General features: G+C 59.4%; 2 protein-coding genes across 2 annotated transcripts in view; one reads left to right on the forward strand and one right to left on the reverse strand.

Moving 5' to 3' along the window:
• DNAH17 (dynein axonemal heavy chain 17) overlaps window positions 1-2,507 on the forward strand; it is a 94,158-nt gene extending 91,651 nt beyond the window's left edge. The window contains exons 77-80 of the mRNA XM_061144656.1: window positions 328-510; window positions 722-865; window positions 1,233-1,458; window positions 2,260-2,507. Coding sequence (XP_061000639.1) covers window positions 328-510; window positions 722-865; window positions 1,233-1,458; window positions 2,260-2,507 — 801 coding nt within the window. The remainder of the gene's footprint in view (window positions 1-327; window positions 511-721; window positions 866-1,232; window positions 1,459-2,259) is intronic.
• Window positions 1,808-22,704, reverse strand: part of PGS1 (phosphatidylglycerophosphate synthase 1) — a 36,748-nt gene continuing 15,851 nt past the window's right edge. Inside the window, exons 7-10 of the mRNA XM_061144657.1 lie at window positions 19,740-20,261; window positions 11,313-11,461; window positions 6,667-6,795; window positions 1,808-2,352 (exon numbers count right to left, since the gene is read on the reverse strand). Coding sequence (XP_061000640.1) covers window positions 6,676-6,795; window positions 11,313-11,461; window positions 19,740-20,261 — 791 coding nt within the window. The 3' untranslated portion in view covers window positions 1,808-2,352; window positions 6,667-6,675. The remainder of the gene's footprint in view (window positions 2,353-6,666; window positions 6,796-11,312; window positions 11,462-19,739; window positions 20,262-22,704) is intronic.

Consider the following 22,704-nt stretch of genomic DNA (forward strand, 5'->3'; position numbering starts at 1 on the left):
ACGCAGACAGCTCCCACCAAGGACAGGGTCATGACCCCATGACCATGGGGTGACCCGATAGGGGGGAGGCAGTGCCTTCAGGACGTCTGAAGGTGCCGGGCCAGAGTGGTCATGCTCCCAAGGGCACAGCCACGTGGCCTTGACGACGAGACCAAGGTCCCCCTCCCCGATGGAGCCCGGGGCTGCACCCCCACGATCCCCTTTTCCTGGCAATTCCACCTGCCTTGCTCCTGGGCTTTGGAGGTGAACGTCGGGGCAGCGCCCTGGTCTGGCGCTGGGGCAGAGCTGGGGCCCAATGACACGGGCCGGCTGGGGATTGGTGTCCAGGTGAAGGCCGTGCTGGACGAGATCCTGGAGAAGATCCCGGAGACGTTCAACATGGCCGAGATCATGGCCAAGGCCGCCGAGAAGACCCCCTACGTGGTGGTCGCCTTCCAGGAATGTGAGAGGATGAACATCCTGACCAACGAAATGCGTCGCTCGCTGAAGGAGCTGAACCTGGGGCTGAAGGTCAGAACTACAGGGGCGGCAGGACCTGGGCTGGGACCTAGACATGGGCTGGCCGCCACAGGCTGACCGCCCTCGGCCACAGGCCAACGAGCCTGAGGCCACTGAGCCACACCCTCAAGGTCCCTGGGCTGGAGGAGTGGGCACCTCAGGGCCAGTGACGCCCGGGCCTGGGTCACTGTTGAGTGCCCCAGCACCCTCGTGTGTCCCCCAGGGAGAACTGACCATCACAACCGACATGGAGGACCTGTCCACAGCCCTGTTCTATGACACCGTGCCCGACTCCTGGGTGGCCCGGGCCTACCCCTCCATGATGGGCCTGGCGGCCTGGTATGCTGACCTGCTGCTCCGCATCAGGGTAAGGACAGGCTTCGGGGGAGCCACTGCATGCTCAGCAAACCTGTCCCCAGGGCCTGAAGAGCGAGGCTGGGGAGCGGGCGTGTGCAGAGGTCCCCGCTGGCCTGGTCTCGGCCACGCCTTGGGGACATGGGCCCCAGAGTGCAGGCACTTCCCCTCGAAGGAACCCCAGGGTGGGCTTGAGGTGGGAGCAGCTCCCACGGCCAGAGACGCAGAGGCCCTCCCAGCAGGCTTTCAGACCCGAGCCTCTGACGTTGAGCACCCCCCACCCAGACAGTGAGGGGGCACCCTGGGCAGGCGGCCGGGCCCCACGTCCGCTGTGTGGAGGTGGGGAAGCTCCAGCTCGGCCCCGCCTGCGCCCCCTCCAGGAGCTCGAGGCCTGGACCACGGACTTCGCACTGCCCACCACTGTGTGGCTGGCCGGCTTCTTCAACCCCCAGTCTTTCCTCACGGCCATCATGCAGTCCATGGCCAGGAAGAACGAGTGGCCGCTGGACAAGATGTGTCTGTCTGTGGAGGTGACCAAGAAGAACCGGGAGGACATGACCGCGCCCCCCCGGGAGGGCTCCTACGTGTACGGGCTCTTCATGGAAGGTAGCTGGCGCTGGCGGGGAGGTGGTGGGCCCTGCGGCCTGGCACAAGTGTGCCTTCTGAGGGCGGAGGCTTCTGTCCGAGTCCCCCGCCCACCCCAGACCCAAGGGCATGGCGGCCTGGCCAGCCACCACCTCGGAGCCCCGTGCGAGGCCATCACGTGGCCAGATCCCAGCAGCCGCGGGGGACTCAAGGCCGGCACTCACTCTGTGCTGTCCTGCACCAAGTGAGGCCAGACAGGCCCGCTCTGAGTTGAGTGCCAACCCCTCCCCTGTGACAGATGTCACCCCCGTTCCTGGGGGGGTGTCAGCACCCCCCCCCACCCACATCCCCAGAGATAAGCACAGCAGCAGACGTTCTCCATGTTTATTGTGGAATTACAGGAAATCTCAGCGTCATTAAATAGGGTGAGTAGAAATAACTCTGGTTCAAGGCAACAACAGTTCTATGTACGTATACACATTTATACTGCGCAGGGACACGGGACAGACGCCACAGGGGAGGGGAGCGGAGAGCTTTAATCGGTCACTTTGAGCTGGAGTTACGATTTCCTGCCCCCGAAATCAAGGCGGCTGACACACGAGGCTCTGAAAACACCACGAATGTAAACAATGGTTCAGGGCTAAGCCGGCCCCCGGACGTTCTCAGCGAGACACACACGCCCCCGCCACGCCCTCCGCTCGCAGCCCCATGTGTGGTGATCCTGGTGCCAGTCCGGCTCTGGCCCATCTCAGCAGGGGTGGGGGCGCGAGCCAGTCACCTCACCGCGGGCCACCCTGACCCTCAGACGTGCCGCCCCTGCAGGAGCTCGCTGGGACACCCAGATCGGAGTCATCGCCGAAGCGCGGCTGAAAGAGCTGACGCCAGCCATGCCCGTCATCTTCATCAAGGCCATCCCTGTGGACCGCATGGAGACCAAGAACATCTATGAGTGTCCCGTGTACAAAACACGCATCCGTGGTCCCACCTACGTCTGGACCTTTAACCTGAAGACCAAGGAGAAGGCAGCCAAGTGGATCCTGGCGGCCGTGGCACTGCTCCTCCAGGTCTAGCTGGAGAGAGGCCCGCGCTGCCCTGGGCCAGGTCCTGACCACAACTCCAGATTCAGAGTTGGGAACCCAGCCTTCAACTGTCATTTATTTTCACAGGAACTGACGGCTGCTTTTTGTTCTCCTAAATAATCGAGGTACTTCATAAGCATGCACATCTGGACTAACCAGAGGGGGGAAGGTAGCGTGAAGAGGGGGTGTGGACAGGATTAAAACAATGCGGCTACTGAGCCGGGCTTGTCTGATTCACTTGAGCTGGCCTTCAGCTAGGCACCTGCTGGCCACCAGGGGCCCGGCACAGGCCTGGGGGGTGAAACCCCGATTCCCAGTAGCCGGAGGAACATCCGAGGAACCAAACCCCCAAATCCTGACTTTCTACAGGGGCGGCTGGGTTAAGCTTTCCCCACCAGGGACCTGCAGGGTTACAGCTGGAGGCAGTCACACCCTTGGGCCTGATGCTACATGTGAACACCCACCACTAAGGGGCCGAGGCGTTCCATTCCTGTGTAACAGGAGCTGCTACCTCCACAGGCACTCTCCCTAAAGCATTCTTCCTTCTCTGAAGAAAACCTCCCTCGGTTGTGGTAATGCCTCCTCCCCGCCCCAGAAATCTGAAAAACAAACTATTCCAAAGGGGGGCCATTTCCATGCACCTCAAGTGCTTCCCTGTCAACTGCCCACTTTCTGAAATTGCTGGGTACTGGAGGGACCACTTTGAACACATGTATGTGCCCTGGGAGGTCACAATAAACATGCTCAGTTCTGGGCAGCATCTTCACTGTCTTTCAGCTCCCACCCTTCTCCCCAACAGTTCTCACTTGTTACCACCAAAACAGACTTTAAAGCAAAGTCTATAATAGGCAAAGAAAGGCATCATATAATGTAACATTGATTACAGAAGTACCTAAACATATAAAGCAAACATTAACATATGCAAAGGAAGAAACAGACAACAACACAATTAATAGCAATGGACTTTTAACACCCGTTTAGAACAATGGACAGATCACCCAGAATATCAATAAGGAAATAGTTGTCTCAAACGACACATCAGACCAGTTGGACTTTCCAGATAACTAGAGCACATTCCACCCAAAAACAGAATGTACAGTCTTTTCAAGTGCACGTGGCATATTCACCAGGATGCATCACGTGCTAGGAAGGCGATCAGAAAATTCCTGGAGACAACGAAAATAAAAACACAACTTTCCAACATCAATGAGATGTAGCAAAACCAGTTCTAAGACTTCCAAGAATTCATAGCAATACAGGCCTACCTCAAGAAATAGAAAAATTTCACACAACCTAACCCACCCACCATCTAGGAACCAGAAAATGAAGAACAGACCCCAAGTCAGCACAAGAGGGCCAGCTGCTCAGCGGCCGAGAAAGCCTGAAGTGCGTGTGCCCTCAGGCACTGCGACCCGGGCTGAGCACGGCAGCGGGCACCAGGAAGGCCAGGGCCCCCAGCCCCCGTGTTTCTGGCACAGGAGACAAGGTTCAGGAAAGGTGACCCCATGCCCTCCCCACACAGACATCCACAGCCTGCCCACGAGAGGTGGCCCGTCTCATTGCACTCTGGGCTCCTGCTCCAAGGGGAGCAGGTGGCAGCCCTGGATCGGCTCCCGTCTGACAGCTGGGGGCCAGTGTCCCTATAGGCAGCCAGAATGACCTCATCAGGACCAAGCGCAGCAGGCCCTAGACCTGCCTGACTCTGCGTGGCCGCGCTGATGCACGTAGTTCAGAAAAGCAGCTGGGCTACCCTTAAGGCTGACCCAGGGGATGGGTGCAGACAACGAGAAGGGGACAAGGAAGGCAGCGAGCAGGACCCACAAGCTCCATATAACAGACCCCTGGAGGGGTGGAGGGCGGGGCTCATGAGCTGGACCCTCAGTGTCTCTCAACTTAAAAAGCAGAGTAAAGGAACCTGTCCCCCACCCAACCCCACACTCCCCACCCAGGGATATCTAACTTCGTTTTCTAAGTTCACCCTGATCCTGAAGTTTTGTAAAAACTTTTTTCCAAGGATTCTCATTCAATCCATGGGTGAAGAAGCGGTCCTAGAAGGCCTACCTCTGAGGCCAATGATTTACAACAATCCTGGGTCTGGTGGGGCTGAGAGGGAGAAGGAAAAATGTCCCTCAAATCCTCCCACCCTAGGACCTGGAGGATCCACACCCCTTCGGAAGCAGGGGTTCTGGCCAGAGTCTGGGTGCCAGGCAACCGCCACCGCTGGCCAGAAGGGGTCACTGTAGCCCTTGGTGTCCAGGCTGGAGGGACAGGAGAGCCACCACTCTGACTGGAGAACATAGAACTGCCGGTGGCCACCACACAACTCATCCTAATCCCTGGTGATAACCACAGAATGGGGACGTTTTCCAATTTTGCCTCCAGAGCCTGAAATAAAACAGTCATTCATTCCACACTACACACGGTGGGTTGATGACAAAATTCTCTCCTAACTGTGAGATGATTCACCTTGGAGCTGCAATCCAGTCTCGGGGAGACAGACTGGGACGAGCGCTGTGCTGCATCTGAAAGTGCCGTGGGCACGGCAGCAGTCCCGGGGTGGGGCAGAAGGGCAGGGGCCCAGGCTGGGGCGAGCTCCAGGGGGGGAGGGGAGCCCCCCGCCCAGGACCGTCCTGAAGGCAGGCGGCAGACACAAAGCGAGCAGGCCGCCTATTGCTCAAGCCCGGCCGTGGCGCAGGCTCGCTCTGGCCCACAGCATCTGCAGGAATGAGAACGCTGTTTACCAAAAGCCTCCCTCCAAACAGAAACCCAGCGCCCGGCGCATTCCTTTGGCTTCCCTCCTCTGATCGTCCACAGGACAATTTAATCACTGGTTTGAAGACAGACAGTGTTAACTGACGTGCCGCTGCCCCCGGGTAGCATGGCTGCGGCTCCACCACTGCCCACCCGGAGAACCTGCAGACCTGCCGGGGCCCCAGGGCAGGGCCGGGGCCGCTCCAGGCTCAGGCGGGGTGCCCCCAGCCCAGAACCCCAGCCTCCCAAGACCCACGTGCAAAGAACGTGACTGCCGGAGCCGCCAGCCCTTGGCAGGGAGACACGTGAGGGAGACATGGCAGGGCTGGAATCCTATTTGTCTCCCCCCGCCCCACCCCCGCCAGGGGTGAGCTGCCAAGCCCTGGTGCCGGGAGGCCTCCTCTCTGGCCGAGGTTCAAGCACCTGAAGATGTGCGGCGTGGGCTGGGAGGTTCTGAGATCTGCTCCCGGAGACATGGGGCAGGGCAGGAGCACAGGGCAGAGAGAAGCAGCAGCAGCCAGAAGAGGAGCGGCGGGCTGGGGGGGCCGCGGCTCGGCCTCTTAGTGCCTCTCTACCCTCTACATCTCGAGTTACCCGGACAAAGCATAAGGTGATTAAAATGATCAGGGAAAATGAACTGATAAAATACAACCTTTCAAAGTGAGACTGAGGAGAGAACCGGGGTCCAGGCCACACACGGGGCCAACGCGGACCACACTCGGCCGCTCAAGCCTCCATCCTGTCCTCCCACCTCCTCACTCTCTTTCCCCCACAAGCCCCTCTGCCTGGGCTGGGCGAGCAGAGTCCTACCCAGAACATCCCACCCCGGAGACTGATCCACCTGGGGCCAGGTCAGGGTCTAAAGGGATCCGAACCCAGAGGGTCACTCAGGAAAGACCCCACCCCTGACGGCAGCCACAGGGGTGGCCATGCGAGGCTGCCTCTTGTCCCCATGGGACACAGCTGGTGGCCCGGGGCCTCAGGTGCTCTCGGCAGGCTCCTGGATGGACTGGTGAGTCCTGCTGCCAGTCACCGAGGGCACCGCGAGTCTGCCAGCGCACCCCAGGAGCACCACGGAGACGGGGTCACAGCCCCGAGGCCTGACTGAGGCTCCGTCCAGCCTGCACGGCCCAGGCAGCAAGCCCGGGTGTCCCCACCACGAGCGCTGCCCCTCCGCCCCCACTGCCTTAAGAACCCCATGCTCAGCGACAGGCAGCGGGCACAGAATCTACCCCGGTGTCCAGCAGCCATGAGGCCCTGGCCCCAAGGCCGCCTCCAGGCCCCACAGACAGGCAGGTAATCAAGGAAGGATCAGAGAGCTCCCGAGCCCCTGCAAGAGGCCCCGGGACCCCAGCTGGAGAGGACCGCCCGTGGCCCCCTAGTGACCGCAGGTCAGTACCTGCCGTCCTCAGAAGAAGTTCTTGATCAGCGGAGTCACCATCTTCACCCACAGCTTCACCTGCCGGCTTGGCTGCTCAAAGGTGGCAGAGGACACCACACCTGCCCTGCCGTAGAGCTGCTCCTGCTCCTGCGGAAGAGGGACAACCAGGGGTTACGGGGCAGCTCCGGCCACGCGGCCTGCGGCCCTGGGGCTCCGCGGGGGCCCCGGCGCACGTCGTCCCTGTGAAACATCCCTGCAGAAAGCTAGGAAGCCAGGGTGTCTACAGTTTGAAGACCGAGATGCGTGGGGGACAGGCAATTTAGAGCTGAAGGAATACAGCTGAAGGAAATATTTAAAAGTGCATCCTCATTAAATGAGGCAGTACAATTAAAACAATGAAGGTCCTTTTTTAAACAAGACAGTTCTTCTTCTCTCAAGCTGGCACCAAGTTGTAACGTCATCAGCCCCTGCTGACGAAGGCAGAGGCAACAGGCATTCCGGGACACGGCTGATGGAAAGCTGGGGGCCGGATCCCCGTCTGGAGAGCAACTTGGCAACAGGTTATCGAAAGCCCTGAAAAGCTCCGTTTGCAAGAGTTTATCCCAAGAAAATAACTATGCACTAAGATTTCTGTATACGCACATTTATCATGCCAACATTTATGATAGAGAAAACCTGGAAATCACCTAAATGTCCAACAACCAACTAATCAAACATAATAAAGCCAGATGACACACCAGCGTTCACCATAAGCTAACCCTGCCCTGGAGAAACACCGACTTAATGATATGGGAAGGCACACCAGATGGAGTGCAAGACACTGCATGGGAATTAATGTACACAACAAACACAGTCCTAACTTCATTAAAAAGAAAAAAGACAAGTGACACTCTCCATAAGCCCACAGACCAAGACTGGATAGGAACGATCGCAACAATTTCAGTGACTATCTCTGGGCAAAAGGGTCAGTGTCTTCTAATTTTCCTCCATTTTTAAAGTAAAAGAATATCACTTTCATATTTAAAAGTGAGTTTAAAAACGCTGACATAAGCCTTGTCTTACATGGTGTTTGAGAAGAGGACTGCTCTGGTGGCCCATGTGCCAGTGCAGGGGCCGTGGGTTCAACCCCTGGTCTGGGAGGATCCCACGTGCCGCGGGGCAGCGAGGCCCACGCCCTGGAACCTGTGCTCCATGACCAGAGAAGCCACAGCAGCGGACAGCAGCTCCCGCTTGCACACCGCAGAAAGCCCACACCCAGCACGAAGACCCAGCACAGCCAACAAGAATGAATGAATAAAAAATCTTTGAGAGGAGAAAATGCCTCTCTTTTAAAACACGACACCCTCGAGGCTTTCCCAAGGCAGAGGAAGCAGTCAGGAGCTGTGACTTCCCTCTCTGAGCCTCATGTCCCTCCATCTGCGAAACCCTGACTACCATGCCCCGGTGAGGCTTCCTCAGCACTGGCTGTGCCGATACTCCATCCACGTTGGCACCAGGAGCCCCAGGGGGGTGCCGGGGTGCTGCCCCCCAACCCGCTGGGAGCCGGACGCTCTCCTCTGGGAGGCGGGAATGGAAGCTGTGTCCCTGGCCAACCCGTGACCCAGTGAGGACGGGAGAGGGGGCCACGGAGGACACGGCGCCATCAGAACACGACAGACTGTCCGCACCTCTTCCCGTCAAGGGCTGGGGAAATCTAGCGCCCGACCTCACGGCTTCCTGCGCAGTGTGCGTGCTCACTCCCCTGTGGGCCGGGCCCCGGGGCCAGGGTCCCTGGCGCTTCGCATCTGAGCCGACTGTGCCGCCCACTGACCGCGGCTGGACAGGCCTGACGGAGGAGCCGGCCTTGGTCTCCAGGGACTGCTTTGCGGCGGTCTCCACAGACCCGGCTCCAGCTTTATGTTTTTCCAATGAATACACAGCCAAGATCTCAATTAAATTACCAGAAACACTTTAAGTTTCCTCACAGACTCCGCATGGGGATGGAGAAGGAAGTCAGCTGCTTGGGGTCACAATGCTGTTCAAGGGAGGCTTCCCTAGGTCACAAGTGGTGAACCGTGCTCCCCGAACAAAACCAGGAAGCTTTCAGTTTTTACTGTACGTACTAACTGAAGGGAGGGACTTTGGATTTGGATAAAAATATCTCCCCACTCCGGTGCCCAGGGAGACACGGACAGGGCCCTTCCCTGGGACCCCAGGAGGACTCCAGAGGCGGCTTCTGACGGCAGGGCCCCGGGCAGCGGGGTTTTAGGGACTTTCTGGGCTCTGGGGAGGCTGCGCGGCTGGGCAGTCCCAGGATCAGGGCTCACATGGGCCTCTCCAGAGGGTGGCTGTCGTCCCAGTGTGTGAGCACATAGGTGGAGTTATCCAGAAATGCCTTTCTGCATGTTAAAAGCAGAGAGGTCTGCGTGCTTCTAAAGAATGGAAGGGCTGCACTGGCACAGACTGCCACCCTCCCACCAACAAAAGCCCCTGGGACCCAGGTTTGGGAAGAAAAAGAAAATATCCCAAATATGTCATTTGGGGAAGCAGCTCCTGACCACAAGCGGCCCAGCTTTTCTCAAGATTCAGGATGTGGGTTCAGTTCCCCTACTCGGGGAGCGGGGGGAGAGCGGCTAGCACCAGGACTCTGGGCACAGACTTGCTCCCCCAAATCAGCCAAGGCCCATAAAGCCCTGGTCCTGGGGCCAGGCGCACCCTGACCCCTCTACCGTCTGGGAAACCCGGCTCTCAGAAGCCAGGGCGGAGGTATGGGAGAGGCCCCGCTCCTCTCGCCCCAGCGCCCTGAGGCCGGCCAGCCCCTGCTGGAACCTTGGCGGGGGTTTGCTGGAAGCCTGACCGTAGCATCTGTGATCTGCTGAGCAGATGAGAGTCTCCCGCTGGCCGCCCGGAGCCCGACCACTGCCACTTCCCCTCGGCCCTGGTGAGGCCCTTCCCGGCACCAGGGCCCGCTCAGGCACTGACAAGATTCCCAGATCACAGGAGGCAGATCCCGGGGAACCAGGCAGTTACCATTTCCTTGTCCATCAACAAAGGCTCCAAGGATTTCGCAAGAGTAATTCCCAAACACAAGAATAAAGGCTTAACACAGCCGCTGCACTTCTGAGGGCTGGCCTCTGGGGGTGTTATCCAGGCTTCCATGACTCAGGAGGGAGGCTGGCACCTCCCCAGGAGAGGCTTTGTCATAAAGGTCATAAATTCATGAAGCCGAAGGGTCACCCGGGCTTCACATGCACAGGTGCGGTGCTCGCATTCCCGAAAGTCCACCAGCACTGCTGCAGGCGATCAAACACAAAGATGCACACAGATGCAGGAAGAATTCATCTGCACTTATCCTTGACTTTAAATGGGAAGACCACCATCGCGGAAGGAGGCTGAGACCGCTGCCCCTCTGGGAACCAGAGCTGCCTTCCTGTCCCCGGGAGCCCGGCACTCTCCCCGCCCACCCCGCACCTGACCGAGGGCCCCCAGGGCCAACAGGAGGGGCTGGGGGTCCCGTGCCCTGTGACTGACTCTCCAGCCCCAGCTCGGGAGAAAGGCCTGCGGTCCTGTGAGCCACGCGGGGGAGTCTCTTCCCAGGGGAGCGGGAGGTCCTCGCTGGACCACACAACATGCTTGCCGAGCCAGACCAAGAGCATTAGGTTCTCTCTCAGGACCACCCGGCCCCTGCCCCCTCGCTCTCAAAAATGGCTGCCACCCCCTCTCACAACTGCAAGGAGAGAAATCCTACTGCAAGTGTGACAAAAACCATGCAGAAATCCCAAGACACCTTGGAAACAGGCCCGCCCTGCCCCACCGCCATCCCCTGACACAGGCGGGGGCAGGCGGCACACCAGCCTCCACAGGGCCCCGCCCACCACCAGCGCCTACAAAGCACCACTCGGGACCCCGCTCCTGGCCAGGCACACCTCCAAGCAGTCCCTCCACCACCTCCTGCAGAGTCAATCCCAAACCAGATCACTACCCAGTGAAACAACCTGAAGGAAAATAAAGAGAATCGAAGTTCTCAGCGCAAAAGGATCATCGTGCAGACTCAAGGGCACAGCTGTCTGGGCCCCGGACAGTCCGAGCCCTGGCCACGGCGCAGCTCCGCACAGACCACCTCTGTCTGCATGGCCTCTGAGGTCACTCTAAGGGTTGGTTCTTTTTGCCAGCTTCTGTCTCCACTTGCAGAGACCCTGCCTCCCATGTGCCCCTTCTGCCTGGGGGGCAACCCCACCTCCTGCCTCTCCCTGCCCTGACTCTGAAGCACCTCTGGGGGAGGGTCTTCATCAGAAGTGACCCCGGCCATCCAAAGCTGCTCCCTAACAGACCTGGGCGTGGGCCCTGTGTGACCCTGGCTCCTACCCCAGGAGCTGATCCGCCGTCTCAGAAGAGGTTGGGACCACTGCCATATTCACATCCCCGTGAGAACAAAGCGTTCTCTGCCCATGCAGGAAAAGACAATGCGCCCCGAGACGCAGGGGACAGTGCCCACCAGGCCAGGGCAGGCCCCAGGCTGCAGGCAGAGGGGTGCAGAAGGCCTCCCTCGGGACCGGCCACCGGCACACGCGAGAGGACCCCAGTTATTTCCCACCCTTGGACCCCAGCAGGAGACAGTGGAAGGAGGCAGCGCCCAGGAACCAGGCACCCAACTACACCCCCACAGCCCCACAACCCCAACCAACCTGGTGAAACTGCTGCTGCAGGGCCCGGCTCTCCGTTACGATGGCAATCTGGGCCTCCAGGTCCCGGTGAACCGACCTGTACCCAAAATTAGGAGAGCCAATCAACGTGAGACAGGGCAGGCTGCTCCCTGCCAGGTACAGCCAGAGGCCTGCAGGGAGAAGGAAATGTGCAGACAGAAGTGAGCACGGCCGCCGCCACAGCCTCTCCACGCCACACGGACCCTGGGGGAAAAGCAGGCCCACGGTGTCCCGGGAGCAAGGGGACGGGCTCCCGTGGAGGACAGACTCCCTGGAGGCCCACTCTCAGCCCTGCACGCTGACCTGGGGGAGAAGTAGGCCCGCGGGGTCCTGGGACAAGGGAACTGGGGCCTGCGGGGTCCCAGGACAAGGGGACTGGCTCCCCCGGGGCCTGCTTTCGGCCCCGCGCTCTGACCTGGGGGAGAAGCAGGCCCGCGGGGTCCGGGAACAAGGCTGCTGCGGGAGGCACAGGCCCAGCAGGGTCTGCAGGGCGCCCGCCTGGTACACGGCGTGGCCCGCAGGGTGAGAAGCGGGCTTCTCCGGTGATGCCCGTGCTCAGGTTCTGTTCTCACCCCGCCCTGCCCCCGGACACCCCCACCCAGACAGCATGGGGCCTTTATTTCCCGCTCTCCACGCTGCCTCAGCCATGTCCGGGTCACCGTCCCGCCTCCCCGTCCTTCCACAGGCCTGGAGGGCAGGCAGCCCAGCAGAGTTCAGGTCACACCTGCTGCTCATTGAACAGGCCGACTGAGCCCTGGGCTGGGGAGCAGCAACCCTTCCAGCTGAGCCTATAGATGCGGTAACACCTGACTGGGTTTAAGAACAGGCCACCTGGCCAGGCAGCCCAGAGGCAGTCGTCCCCCACGCCCTGCCAGAGCAGAGAGGGGACGAGCCCTGCGCACTTCCCCCAGAGGAGCTCCCGGGGCCCTCCAGTCACAGCTAGGGACGTCTGGGCTCCTCTGGGGTTCTGTCCCAGATCTTGAGGGTGGAGCCTGGCTCTGACTGAGCGGCGAGGGTCCCTGCCGAGGGAGCAGCAGCCCACACGGCAGGTCTCTAAGGCGGCAGGGGGGAACAGATGGCAGAGCTCGGGTGAGCGAGCTGCACCCATATGCTGGTGAGCTGGCCCCAGGCCCCTCCCTCCGCCCGCTGCCGACCAAGGAGAAGCCCACCAGAGCGCCGGAAGTCTTCCTGCGGGGGGCTCCGGGGCTTCAGGCCAGAAGGCGACATCCGCTGGAGGCCGGTGCAGCAGAGAACCTGGAGGCCCTGTGTCTCAGTCCTGCCCCAGAGAATGCGGCTCCCCCCCCCCCACCATTTTTTTTTTTTTTGCTAGAAAATGAGCCAGTTGACACCAGAGACAGAGGAAAGCAGAGCGCGTGAGCAGCCACTAGGGGCAGCTCCTTCCTCAGCCCGCGCACTGGGAACATGCCGTCTCTTGACGACACCTCGGCCACAGCTCTGTAACGAAAGCCGTGGATTCTCGCAGAATCCTAAACATCACCTGAGACGGACAACACGCAGGTCCCCTGCTCTGCACCCCATTCCATCCCCTCCCCAATCCCAGCCCCATCAGAACTACTCCTGTTCCCCAAACCTCTCCAGGACATCTGCGGCCCCAGACTTCCGTCCTCCTACAGGGCACCAGGACTGCCCTCTATCTTTTCCTCCACGCTGTACCAAGAATGCCCAGCCTGGGACACCCAGGGGGGCTGCCTGAGTCGTGGGCTCCTCTGCAGGCTGCCCAGCACAGGGCCAGCCTCCTCACACCCTCCCACCACCGTGGGTCTCTCCTCTACCAACAGGACCCTTCCGAAGGGCCCAGAGGCACACATGAGTACCACGAGCGAATCAACGCGTGATACACACCAAGCTCCTAAAATAGAAGGCCGTTTCCTAACTCTCACTCAGAACAAGAGCATTTCCAAGAACATCTTGGGTAAGAGAGATGACGACGCTCAGCTGCCTGTTCCTGTAATACGCCTGCCACCCCCCAACACACACACACACGCAGGGGCCACATCAAAGCCACTAGCCTGCCTGCTGGTCTCGCTCAACCGATGGCACCCCGCCCCGCTGGGCCGCTGCATGTGAGCAACCACGCAGCTCACCTGACCGCACGTCCAGACCGCGGGGCGGGGGCAGGCCGGCCCCAGCGCCCCGCTCCAGAGGCCTCATCCCCTGCAGGCAGAGCTCTCCACCCGGATGAGGCTCAGTCTGCCTGCCCCAGCTCTCCTTAAGGCTGGAGCAGGGTGGGACAGGCAAGATCTCCACCAGCCATTACTATTTCCACTATTCTGTTTTCTAATCTTTGGCTGCGCCACACAGCTTACGAGACTGTAGTTCCCTAACCAGGGATTGAACTCATGCCACCTGCAGTGGAAGCTCAGCGTCTTAACTGCTAGACCGCCAGGGGAGCCCCTGCTCCAACCCTTCTGATGCCAAGATCAGCCCCATAAAGACACTGTGTCTGCTCAGCGCTACCTGTCCAGCTGCTCAGAGAGGGGACAGCGAGAGCCAGGACAAGGGAGGCCCCGCTGCACGGGTGACACGCGACAAGGCTGATGAGGGTCACTTGCCACCAGGACCCTGTGTCCTTCTAAAGCTCCGGGACCACAGGTCTTCAGGGAAGGTGGCAGGGGCCTGGTCTTGCCTGTCCCTAGTTGTAACATCTGCCTAAGCAGGGACCACTCCCTCGCACAGCAGTGTACAGGTCAGCCCCCAGAGGCAGACAGTCCAACTCGGCCCGGCCCACAGCTCCCCGGTACAGAGCACTGCTTCTCAACGAGTTCTCATCACGGACCCCTGAAGGAGCTTTTTCAGCCCCACTTAAAATGAAAATTGTGTTTTTCAGCACTCCCCTTAAGAGTCGGTCTCCGGCCCGTGGGGTGCTGTCCCCCTGGTTGGTCATGTGTGACACACACTTGTTTCTCATCCTTCCTCTCCTCCCTGCCGCCTCTGCCTTCTCCAGCTTGTCTCTCTGGCCCAGGTGGACTCCAGGTGAGTGCTTGGATTTAAGAGACAGCGCGCCTTTAACCTATTAACTGCTCTGGGAAGGCCTGCGATCACCCCACCAACTTCCCCTGCAGTCTCATCTGCACGATCTTTCTCCATCAAAAAGCAGACAGGCAGACATAAATGGTGAGACAGCCACCGCTGGTGCGTGGTGACAAGCGGGGCCAGTGCAGCGAGGGAAGTCGGGGGACACCACACACTGCCCCTGGCAGCCCAGGGCACGGGCGCCGCTATGAGCGAGAGTCCTTCTGGACTGAAGCTCACCAAGTCAGGCGCTCGTAAGCTATGGGTCTGTGCCCTGAGGACAGCTGGGAAACACTCATGTGGGGAGGGGAAATCGAGAGGCCCTCTTGAGCTCCTGACTGTCTGAAGCTCCGGCCAGACCTGCGCTGCCACTCAGGATGTCGGGGTGAGGACAGAGGGTGAGCCTGCCGGGCAGGACTCGCTGTCAGGAAACACAGTGCTCCCAGCCCAGTCATAAACTTGTTATCAAGCCCCGGGTCCTCATCCTGGGGCTGACCTTCGGGCCCAACCCCTCCATCCCGCATTCCCGGAACCTCTGATCAGGGAGAGATTCTGCAAGAGGAATGACGGCGCGGGAGGGGAGAAAGTGCTGGGGGAGGGGGGAGCTGAACTTCAGCACTGCCTCCGGGACAGCAGGTCTCACCACGAAGGGAGCGAGCCGCAGGTACAAGGGGACGACGCGGAGGCCTACGTCTGAAACTAGACCTGCTGCCCCATGCCCTGGCCTCCTCTTGAAGGAGGGGGCACCCGCCTCCGCTCTGCGCGCACTGGCAGTCCCTTCGCAGGCCCAGCATCATCCTCCAGGGGAGTCCAGGTGGTCCCAGGCTCCCAAAGCCCTTGCTCACACCCTGGGCTCCGAGCCCCTTCCCACCTCGGTGCCCAGCCTCCATTCCCAACACCCCAGCCGTGGCCTTGGGGCTCCACAGTTCCGTTCCCTCCGCCCAGACCTCTCCTGCCCGGGGTCTCCGCTCAGTGTCACCTCCTCAGAGAGGCTCTCCCCAACCCCCATCTAACAGACCCATGTAAGTCTGGAGTCCCCTCCTGCCCTCGTCTTCTTCAGTCCTTCCCATGACCTGACGTCGCATTTGATACGGTCATCTGCTTCCCAACGAACTGGACACCTTCTGAGGACACAGGTGTCTTGCCCCCGTGCCCTGAATGCTGCCTGGCACACAGCAGGCCCTCCGTAAACACTTGTGTGAACAAAGTAAATAAAATGAGAATAATAAGGCCTCTTACAACAGTTAGTTAAGTATAAAAAGGCAAAAGGCTTCAAGGTTCTAGAGCAGAAGCACATGAACATTTCAGGTTAGAAGCCTTCTTTGAGGAGCTCTCCAGAAAACCTCAAAATCTGGTACCTGCGACCTTTATTATTGTGTGATGAACTTCCCCCGACCCCGACAACATTCTGCGATAAAGTTCAGAAGGTTCTCAGATCCCTGTTAAAACGAGGGGACACAAACGTCACAGAGCTACCCTCAGGTGGACAAGCATCACCTGCTCTGAGGCCAGAAGAGCACCGACGCACCCCAGGAGGCAGGAGGCTGCTGCCGCCTTGGCCTCAGGCGGGCGGCATGGCCCCCGGGCACGCCTGCCGTCCCCAGGTGAGAGCCGCCCCACATGTGCCCGGCACACAGGGTGGAGCTGCCCCATTCTCGCTGCAGGTTCACCCCTGGGCGCCGTGCCAGGCGGCCTATCGGGAAGGCAGTAAAAATAGTGACAGTTCTCACACTCATTAACAGGGCCTCTGTCAGCAGGAGCCAGAAATCTCTTAATCCAGGGGGCCTGCCCCGCCCTCGCCACACACGTTGCGCTGGCGTTCATACTGCCTCCAGATGAAATCACATCTCAACAGCAGGCAGAGCCCACACCCCCCAGCACGGACGTGGCCCTGGCTCCCAGCACAAAACCCCATGATGGTGCACACAGCACCTCTCAGGCCCTCTCGTCTCCACGGGGCAGAAAGCTAAGACGTGAGGCCTGACACTCTTCACAGTCACTCGGACTCCCCTGAAGTTGCTGCCTCTCCAAGACCTAAGGAGACGAGTTCTTTGGCACAAGGGAGACACAGCACTTAAAACCGCTGACAGCAACCTTCCTGGTGGTCCAGTGACTGAGACTCCGCACTCCCAATGCAGGGGGCCTGGGTTCGATCCCTGATCAGGGAACTAGATGGTGCCTGCCACAACGAAAGAGCCCACAGGAAACACCCTGAGGCCCAAGACAGGTAAACAAACAAACATTTCTAAAGAAGAGCTGCCGGCTGATGGGCGCGGAAAGCGGACCTCCACCCTGCCCGCACCCCAAAGCTCCTGGGGCCAAGACAACGCCAGTGAGACCTCCAGCCTCAGTGTCACCCTCACTGACCCCAAGAGAACAGAAACAGAGCCACAGGTGACAAGGACACCTCTTCTTGCCAAGGGGTCCTCCACCCCCATGCACACGGCGTCTTGGCCACAGCCTCAGGGACCCCAATCCTCCCCCTCAGACCCTCAAGTACACGCGTGTCACTGTTGCCTCCTGAGTAAGATCCAGAACCATCGCCCCGTGGACATGCAAGTGGAACCAGGCCCTCCACGTCCACCAAAAGTAAATGTGGGCTGAGAACCACGCTTCGAGAGAGACCCCCCAGCCTGGGAACCTCTGCACCACATCTTGTTTACCCAGGCTCTCCCTGACATATCGAACAGACGCCCTGTGCAGGGCTCCAAATAAAAACCAACCAGATAAACCCACGTTGTCAGGTCTCTGGCACATGCCTTCAAAAAGAAGGCAGTCCCTCCAGTTCTTTCAAGCAACTCAGCTTGTTAAAAGGTGACATACACTCAAGCCTGCTAAGAAATCAGCAAACAGCCAGTGCAGCGGTCTCCGCTCAGGCCTCTGGGCAGCACTGCTCCAGCCGGGCGCTCAGCCCTGCCCGACGTCCCCCCAACACTCGTGAGCAGAAAACACCGAGAAACACACCCTGCCCGTGTGCTCTGCCGCCACCAGGCCGCACGGCTGTCCGTGGGCACCTGCAGCTCGCATGGCCGCTTGCCACAAGAAGGTGGCTTCTCGCCATCTGGCCCGTCCCCCTCCAGAGGCCCCGACAGGGCAGGGCTTCCCTGCATCATAAGAAGGGGGCCGCCGGCAGGTTCAACCATCAGGCCCAGAGCCTCGGGCTGCCTGGCTCCCAGGGGCATGCGATGCTGACAGATGACAGCTACAAGGCGAGGAGCTAGACGCAGGAACACAGCCTCCCAGCTCCTTCTCCTCACCCAAGGGCTTCTGGCAGCAGGAGGAGCCAAGATGAGCCCAGGCCTGTCCCACAGGAGCCTGTCCCACAGCATCAGCCCTCAGCAGGAATTTTCTAGTGCCCAAACCCAGATACAGCTCTCACACCCAACACGGGCCCTGCAGAGGGCAGGCAGGCCGGAGCCGGTCCACCACCCCCCAGTCCAAATCCACGCAGCCATCTGCACTGCCTCCTCATTGGCCTAGCCTGCTGCAAGGGACATGATTGTCCAAAGATGGGCCAGAAAGGGGGGCTGACTTACGACTCCCACTACTGACCACAGCGCCTAGGCAGGGAAGGACCTGGCCCCTCCCCACAGCACGGAGTGACCTGAGCTCGGCTCCTGCCCTGAGGACAAGGTGCCTTATGCGCAGAGTCCCACTCTGCCTGCCCCCCCACCCCCACCCCATCGCACACACCCTGGGATTCCTGGCCTTCCCCACAAAGCCAGCTCCCAGATTGCAGGGCCCCACCCGCAGCAGGCGGGTAGGCGGGAGCGGCAGGAGCAGGCCAGTCCGGGAAAAGGTGAGACACACTGGAAAAGCCAGTTAGGTGTTTCTGTTTCAACGGTAACTCGGGAGTCACTGCACGTTTCTCAGCACAGCTTCACGGAAATAATCCATAGCACGCTCAGAACTGTCAGGCCAGGCTGTGCTGGGGGCCCCACTGGGACCAGGGAACCCCCACCACCACCCAGCCACAGGGCAGACGGGCGCCAGCGCTCTCAACGCACCTCCCTGCAGCTCGCCAGGCACACGAGTCCCCTCGAGCTCAGAGCTCCTCCCACCCCAGCTCTCTGTATCCAGGACCCCACCTCAAGCACTGCTGCTATTCTCAGAAGTAACAAAGCCAATCCTAAAATACCTCCCACACCCCCACAGGCCAGCCTAACTGCCTGGAGACACCTGCTCATGACACATCCAGGGTCAGCCACACGGAACAACAGCAGAGCGTACTTCCCACGGCAATGCCACCTGCCCAAGCAGGAACGTGGGCCTCGCAAAAGGAAGTTGGAACCACCCAACGGGCCCGAAGCTCTGAGCGGGAACAGTGGTTCTCAAGGCATCAGAATCTCCTAGGGAGCTTTTCAAAGTTACCATGTTGGGGTCGAACCCCAGAGGGCTGGACCCAGGAGGCCAAGGGTGGCCTGGGCATCAGTGCACCCCCAATGGAAACCACTGGCTTAAGGAAACAAAAGTCCAAGCTGAGGTTCAAAGTGACCTCAAGTCTAAACAACACAGACAAATGGCCGCAACACACCACCCCTCCCATGGCAATCAGTCACTCTGGAAGCCCCCAGGACCAGTGCAAAAGCAAATCAGGTCTCTGAGCCACCAGCGAGAAGTCAGGAAAGCCAGGCATTTCCTTTAGACATAGGACTAACCCAGTGGGCTATGGGTCTCCCGGAGCACGGAAAGGCGCGGTCACACCCAAGAGGCGGGTGCACTCAACATGGTGTAGCAGCCAGCGGTCCCTCTGCTAAGCACTGGGTTCTAAGCCCTGTGATTCACGCCTTGGACATGCCCTGGGACTGTGCTCCAGGGCTGCACACAACTGCCCAAGAAGCATCATTACAACACACAGTTCACACGCCAACCCACCCTGGGGCAGTCCTGCACACGTGAGCATTTCAAGTAGAGGGCCTCAGTTTCCTCCAACACAAGAAAAAAGAGCGAAGGTTTGCCTCATAGAGGGAACGACCAGCAATGGCGAGGAAAAGACTGAAAAACTGATGCCCAGTCAACGATCCCTGGTGAATCCTCTCTGTCCTCGAGAAGGGGAGGGCCAACGCAGGAGAACTCGGCTGCTCGAGGGAAGTGCACGTGTCTTGTCCTCTATGAGGGGAGAGAGTACAGGTACACTTTTTAAAACAGCCACCCCAATGGTCTGAGTATCTGCGTTTTGGGCAGACACATGAGAGAGATTTTGCAGAGCTGAAACGGACACAGACATGAGGATGACGAAGCGCCCACAGGGCCGTCGTGAAGACAGGAGGGAGGCGGGGCAGGGCTCTACCAGACGCCGGGCACCGCGGGCAGGCTGCAGTGTGGGTGCGCCCCGCCCCCGGCTGCCCGCGCGGGCCGCCCCCCGGCCGCGCGTACCTTTGGCGTGGAACGTCCAGTCCCTGCGCCAGTACTCCTGCAGCCGCACCCGCTCCTGCTGCCCCAGGCTGCACACCTCACTGTAGAACTGCCGCTCGATGTGCACGTAGGCGGCCGGGATGGCGCCCGCCACCCCCTTGGCCCCGAAGAAGCCGTTCACCTCCGGCGAGGCCAGCAGGATCTGGTACTCGGCCCGCGTGCCCAAGACCAGGTCCATGTAGGCCTGGGTCAGGTTGAAGTAGCCAGTGGTGAGGTAGACCTTAGCACCTCGCTCGGCCTCTGTCAGCAGGGTCTCGGTGACAATCTCGTCGATCTGAATCTCAAAGGGCTTCATCTGGATCAGGGGGTAGATCCAGGTGTCAGGGGCCGGCCTCCGGTCTCCAGCGGCGGCGGCGTCCTCCTGGGTCAGGAGGGAGTCGCTGTGGAAGGTCTGGGCGTGCAGCATCTGCTGGCGTGTCCTGGCAGAGTTGATCACGTCCATGACCCTCTTATTGGCCGCCTTGCAGTACGCAGCCCGGTCACCTAGAGGGAGACACAGCAGAGGGGATCAGGGGCAGCGAATGGTGGGCATGGCGCCGGCACGTGACGGGCGCTGCAGCTCACCCTTCACCAAACACACACGGCACTGCCCACGTGAGGCTCCTCCTGGGACAGAAAGGCCCGAGAAAGCACCCTGCCACAAGAAGCCTGCACTCGGGGGCCAAGAAAAGGCCTTTACCAACACCACCTAATGGAAGTTCAGAAACAGGCAAGACGGTGGGAGAAGGCGGGGGTGGGATGTTCTGAGAGAATAGCATTGAAACAAGTGTACTATCAAGGGTGAAACAGACCACCAACCCAGGTTGGATGCATGAGACAAGTGCTCAGGGCTGGTGCACTGGGAAGACCCAGAGGGATGGGATGGGGAGGGAGGCGGGAGGGGGGATCGGGATGGGGAACACATGTAAATCCATGGCTGATTCATGTCACTGTATGGCAAAAACCACAACAATATTGTAAAGTAAAAAAAAAAGAAAAAAAAAAAAAACAGGCAAAACTAACTGAGGGTGACGGTAGTCAGGACAGTGGGCACCTTGGGGAGGGGGTCAGGCCTGGCTGGGGGCCCCAGGGGGCTTCTGGGCACCAACCCACTAGGAACCATACATAAGCTGCACACCCATGTTTGGGGTGCATGGTACAGGCCAGAAAGAGCATGTGTCTGACAGAGACACGTTAAGTATGATCAGACAGGAGAGCGCCAGGCAGGGTCAGAGGCGGACAGACAGGCTCTGGGCCGTGTTTGCACACAGCCACTAGAGACGAGCGGCTGCACGGACACAATGAAAGGAAAAGAAGCGAGTCTCAATGCTATCTCTAGATGATAAGAGAATTAATGAGCTAAGCATCCAACTCAAGAAGTTATGGAGGAAAAAACAACAGGAAAAGACAAAAAATACAGTACAAGGAAGGAAATTATAAAAAGCAGAAATTAACAGAATGAAAACAACGACATGAAACATAAAAGTAGGGAACTTCAACACTGTCAGAGTTAATTCTCTGAAGAGACACAGTGGCAAGCCTTGGGCAGGGCTGATCAAGAACAGGGAGGAGGGCAGCACGGCCATGCTGGGAACCGCGCACAAGCGCCGCGCTGGGGACAGGCCCACAGGCCTGAGCGCTGTCAGGCCTGAGCGGCCGCACGGAGGACAGCTCCCTGCGGGGACCCCCCCCTCGCTGACAGTGGCCAGCATGAGGGTCACTCACTCTCACATCACGGGGGCGCAGGGGGGCCCCCTCTCAGGCTGCCCTGGTCCCCAGCACGGCAGTGCCCAGCCCCCCACACCCCTCGAGCATGCTGACTCTCACTCTTCTCTGAATGGGGGCCCTTTTCTCTGCCTATGCGTGCCAGGCCTGTTAAGTGAGAACAGGGGTCAGCCAACATTTCCTGTACGGGCCAGACAGTAAATACTTTAGGCTTATAAGCCAAAGGGTAAAATTGAGAACAATATGTAGGTACTCGTATGATCGGAGAGAAAACAGACTTCCATAAATTTTTACTGGTGAAATTTAAAACATAAAAATAACTATTATAATACTGTACGTGGGCTTCCCGGTTGGCTCTGTAATAAAGAACCTGCCTGCCAACGCAGAAGACACAGGAGAAGTGGGTTCGATCTCTGAATCGGGACAATCCCCTGGAGTAGGAAATGGCAAACTGCTCCAGTGTTCTTGCCTGGAGAATTCCACGGACAGAGGAGGCTGGCAGGCTACAGTCCATGGGGTCGCAGAGAGTCTAACATGACTGTACATGCACATAAACACACACACACACACACTACTCTAAAACACTGCCACACGCACACACGACTCTCAGACACTGCCATCCCCTCTCAGATGCTTCCTCTCTAGCTCTTCCCCTCACAAGGGCTGGGTTTAACCCGTCCCCCACGTTGCTGACAGGGCTGCAAATTCAGCAGCAGACCTCCTTAAAGGCCACCAGGAAACCACAGCCACAGGAATCACAGGAATGCAAATACCCCGGGAACACCAGCTGCCAGGGTTTGCCTGTTTCCAGCGAGCGGAGCCGTGGGCTCTCCCATTTCACGTTCCAGGCAGGAGGCCGCAGACCTCACTGGAGCCGAGAGCCACAGAGCCCGAGCGCTGGAGCTGGGAGCAGTGACCCTGAGGGGGTGGCCATTTAGCAGGCTGCTTCCTGTAAGTGCAGGGCAGGTTCCTGGCTCATCCCATGGGTACCCAGACCCGATGCCCACAGTCCCACCTTCCCTGGAGACTCCCTCGCCCGCAGAGCATGACGGATGGCCAGTGAGTCACGTCATCTGTCTGGCTCCAAAGACAGAAGCAAAACAAAGCTCCGCCACCCAAGTCTCCTAAACCCATGACAAGGCCACCAGAGGCGCGCCCTCACTGCCCCCGACCCGGGAGGCTGCAGAGCCCAGGCCGTACCTTTGCAAGGACGCACCGTCCC

The sequence above is a fragment of the Dama dama genome, chromosome 5, assembly GCF_033118175.1.
Source record: "Dama dama isolate Ldn47 chromosome 5, ASM3311817v1, whole genome shotgun sequence".
NCBI lineage: Eukaryota > Metazoa > Chordata > Mammalia > Artiodactyla > Cervidae > Dama > Dama dama.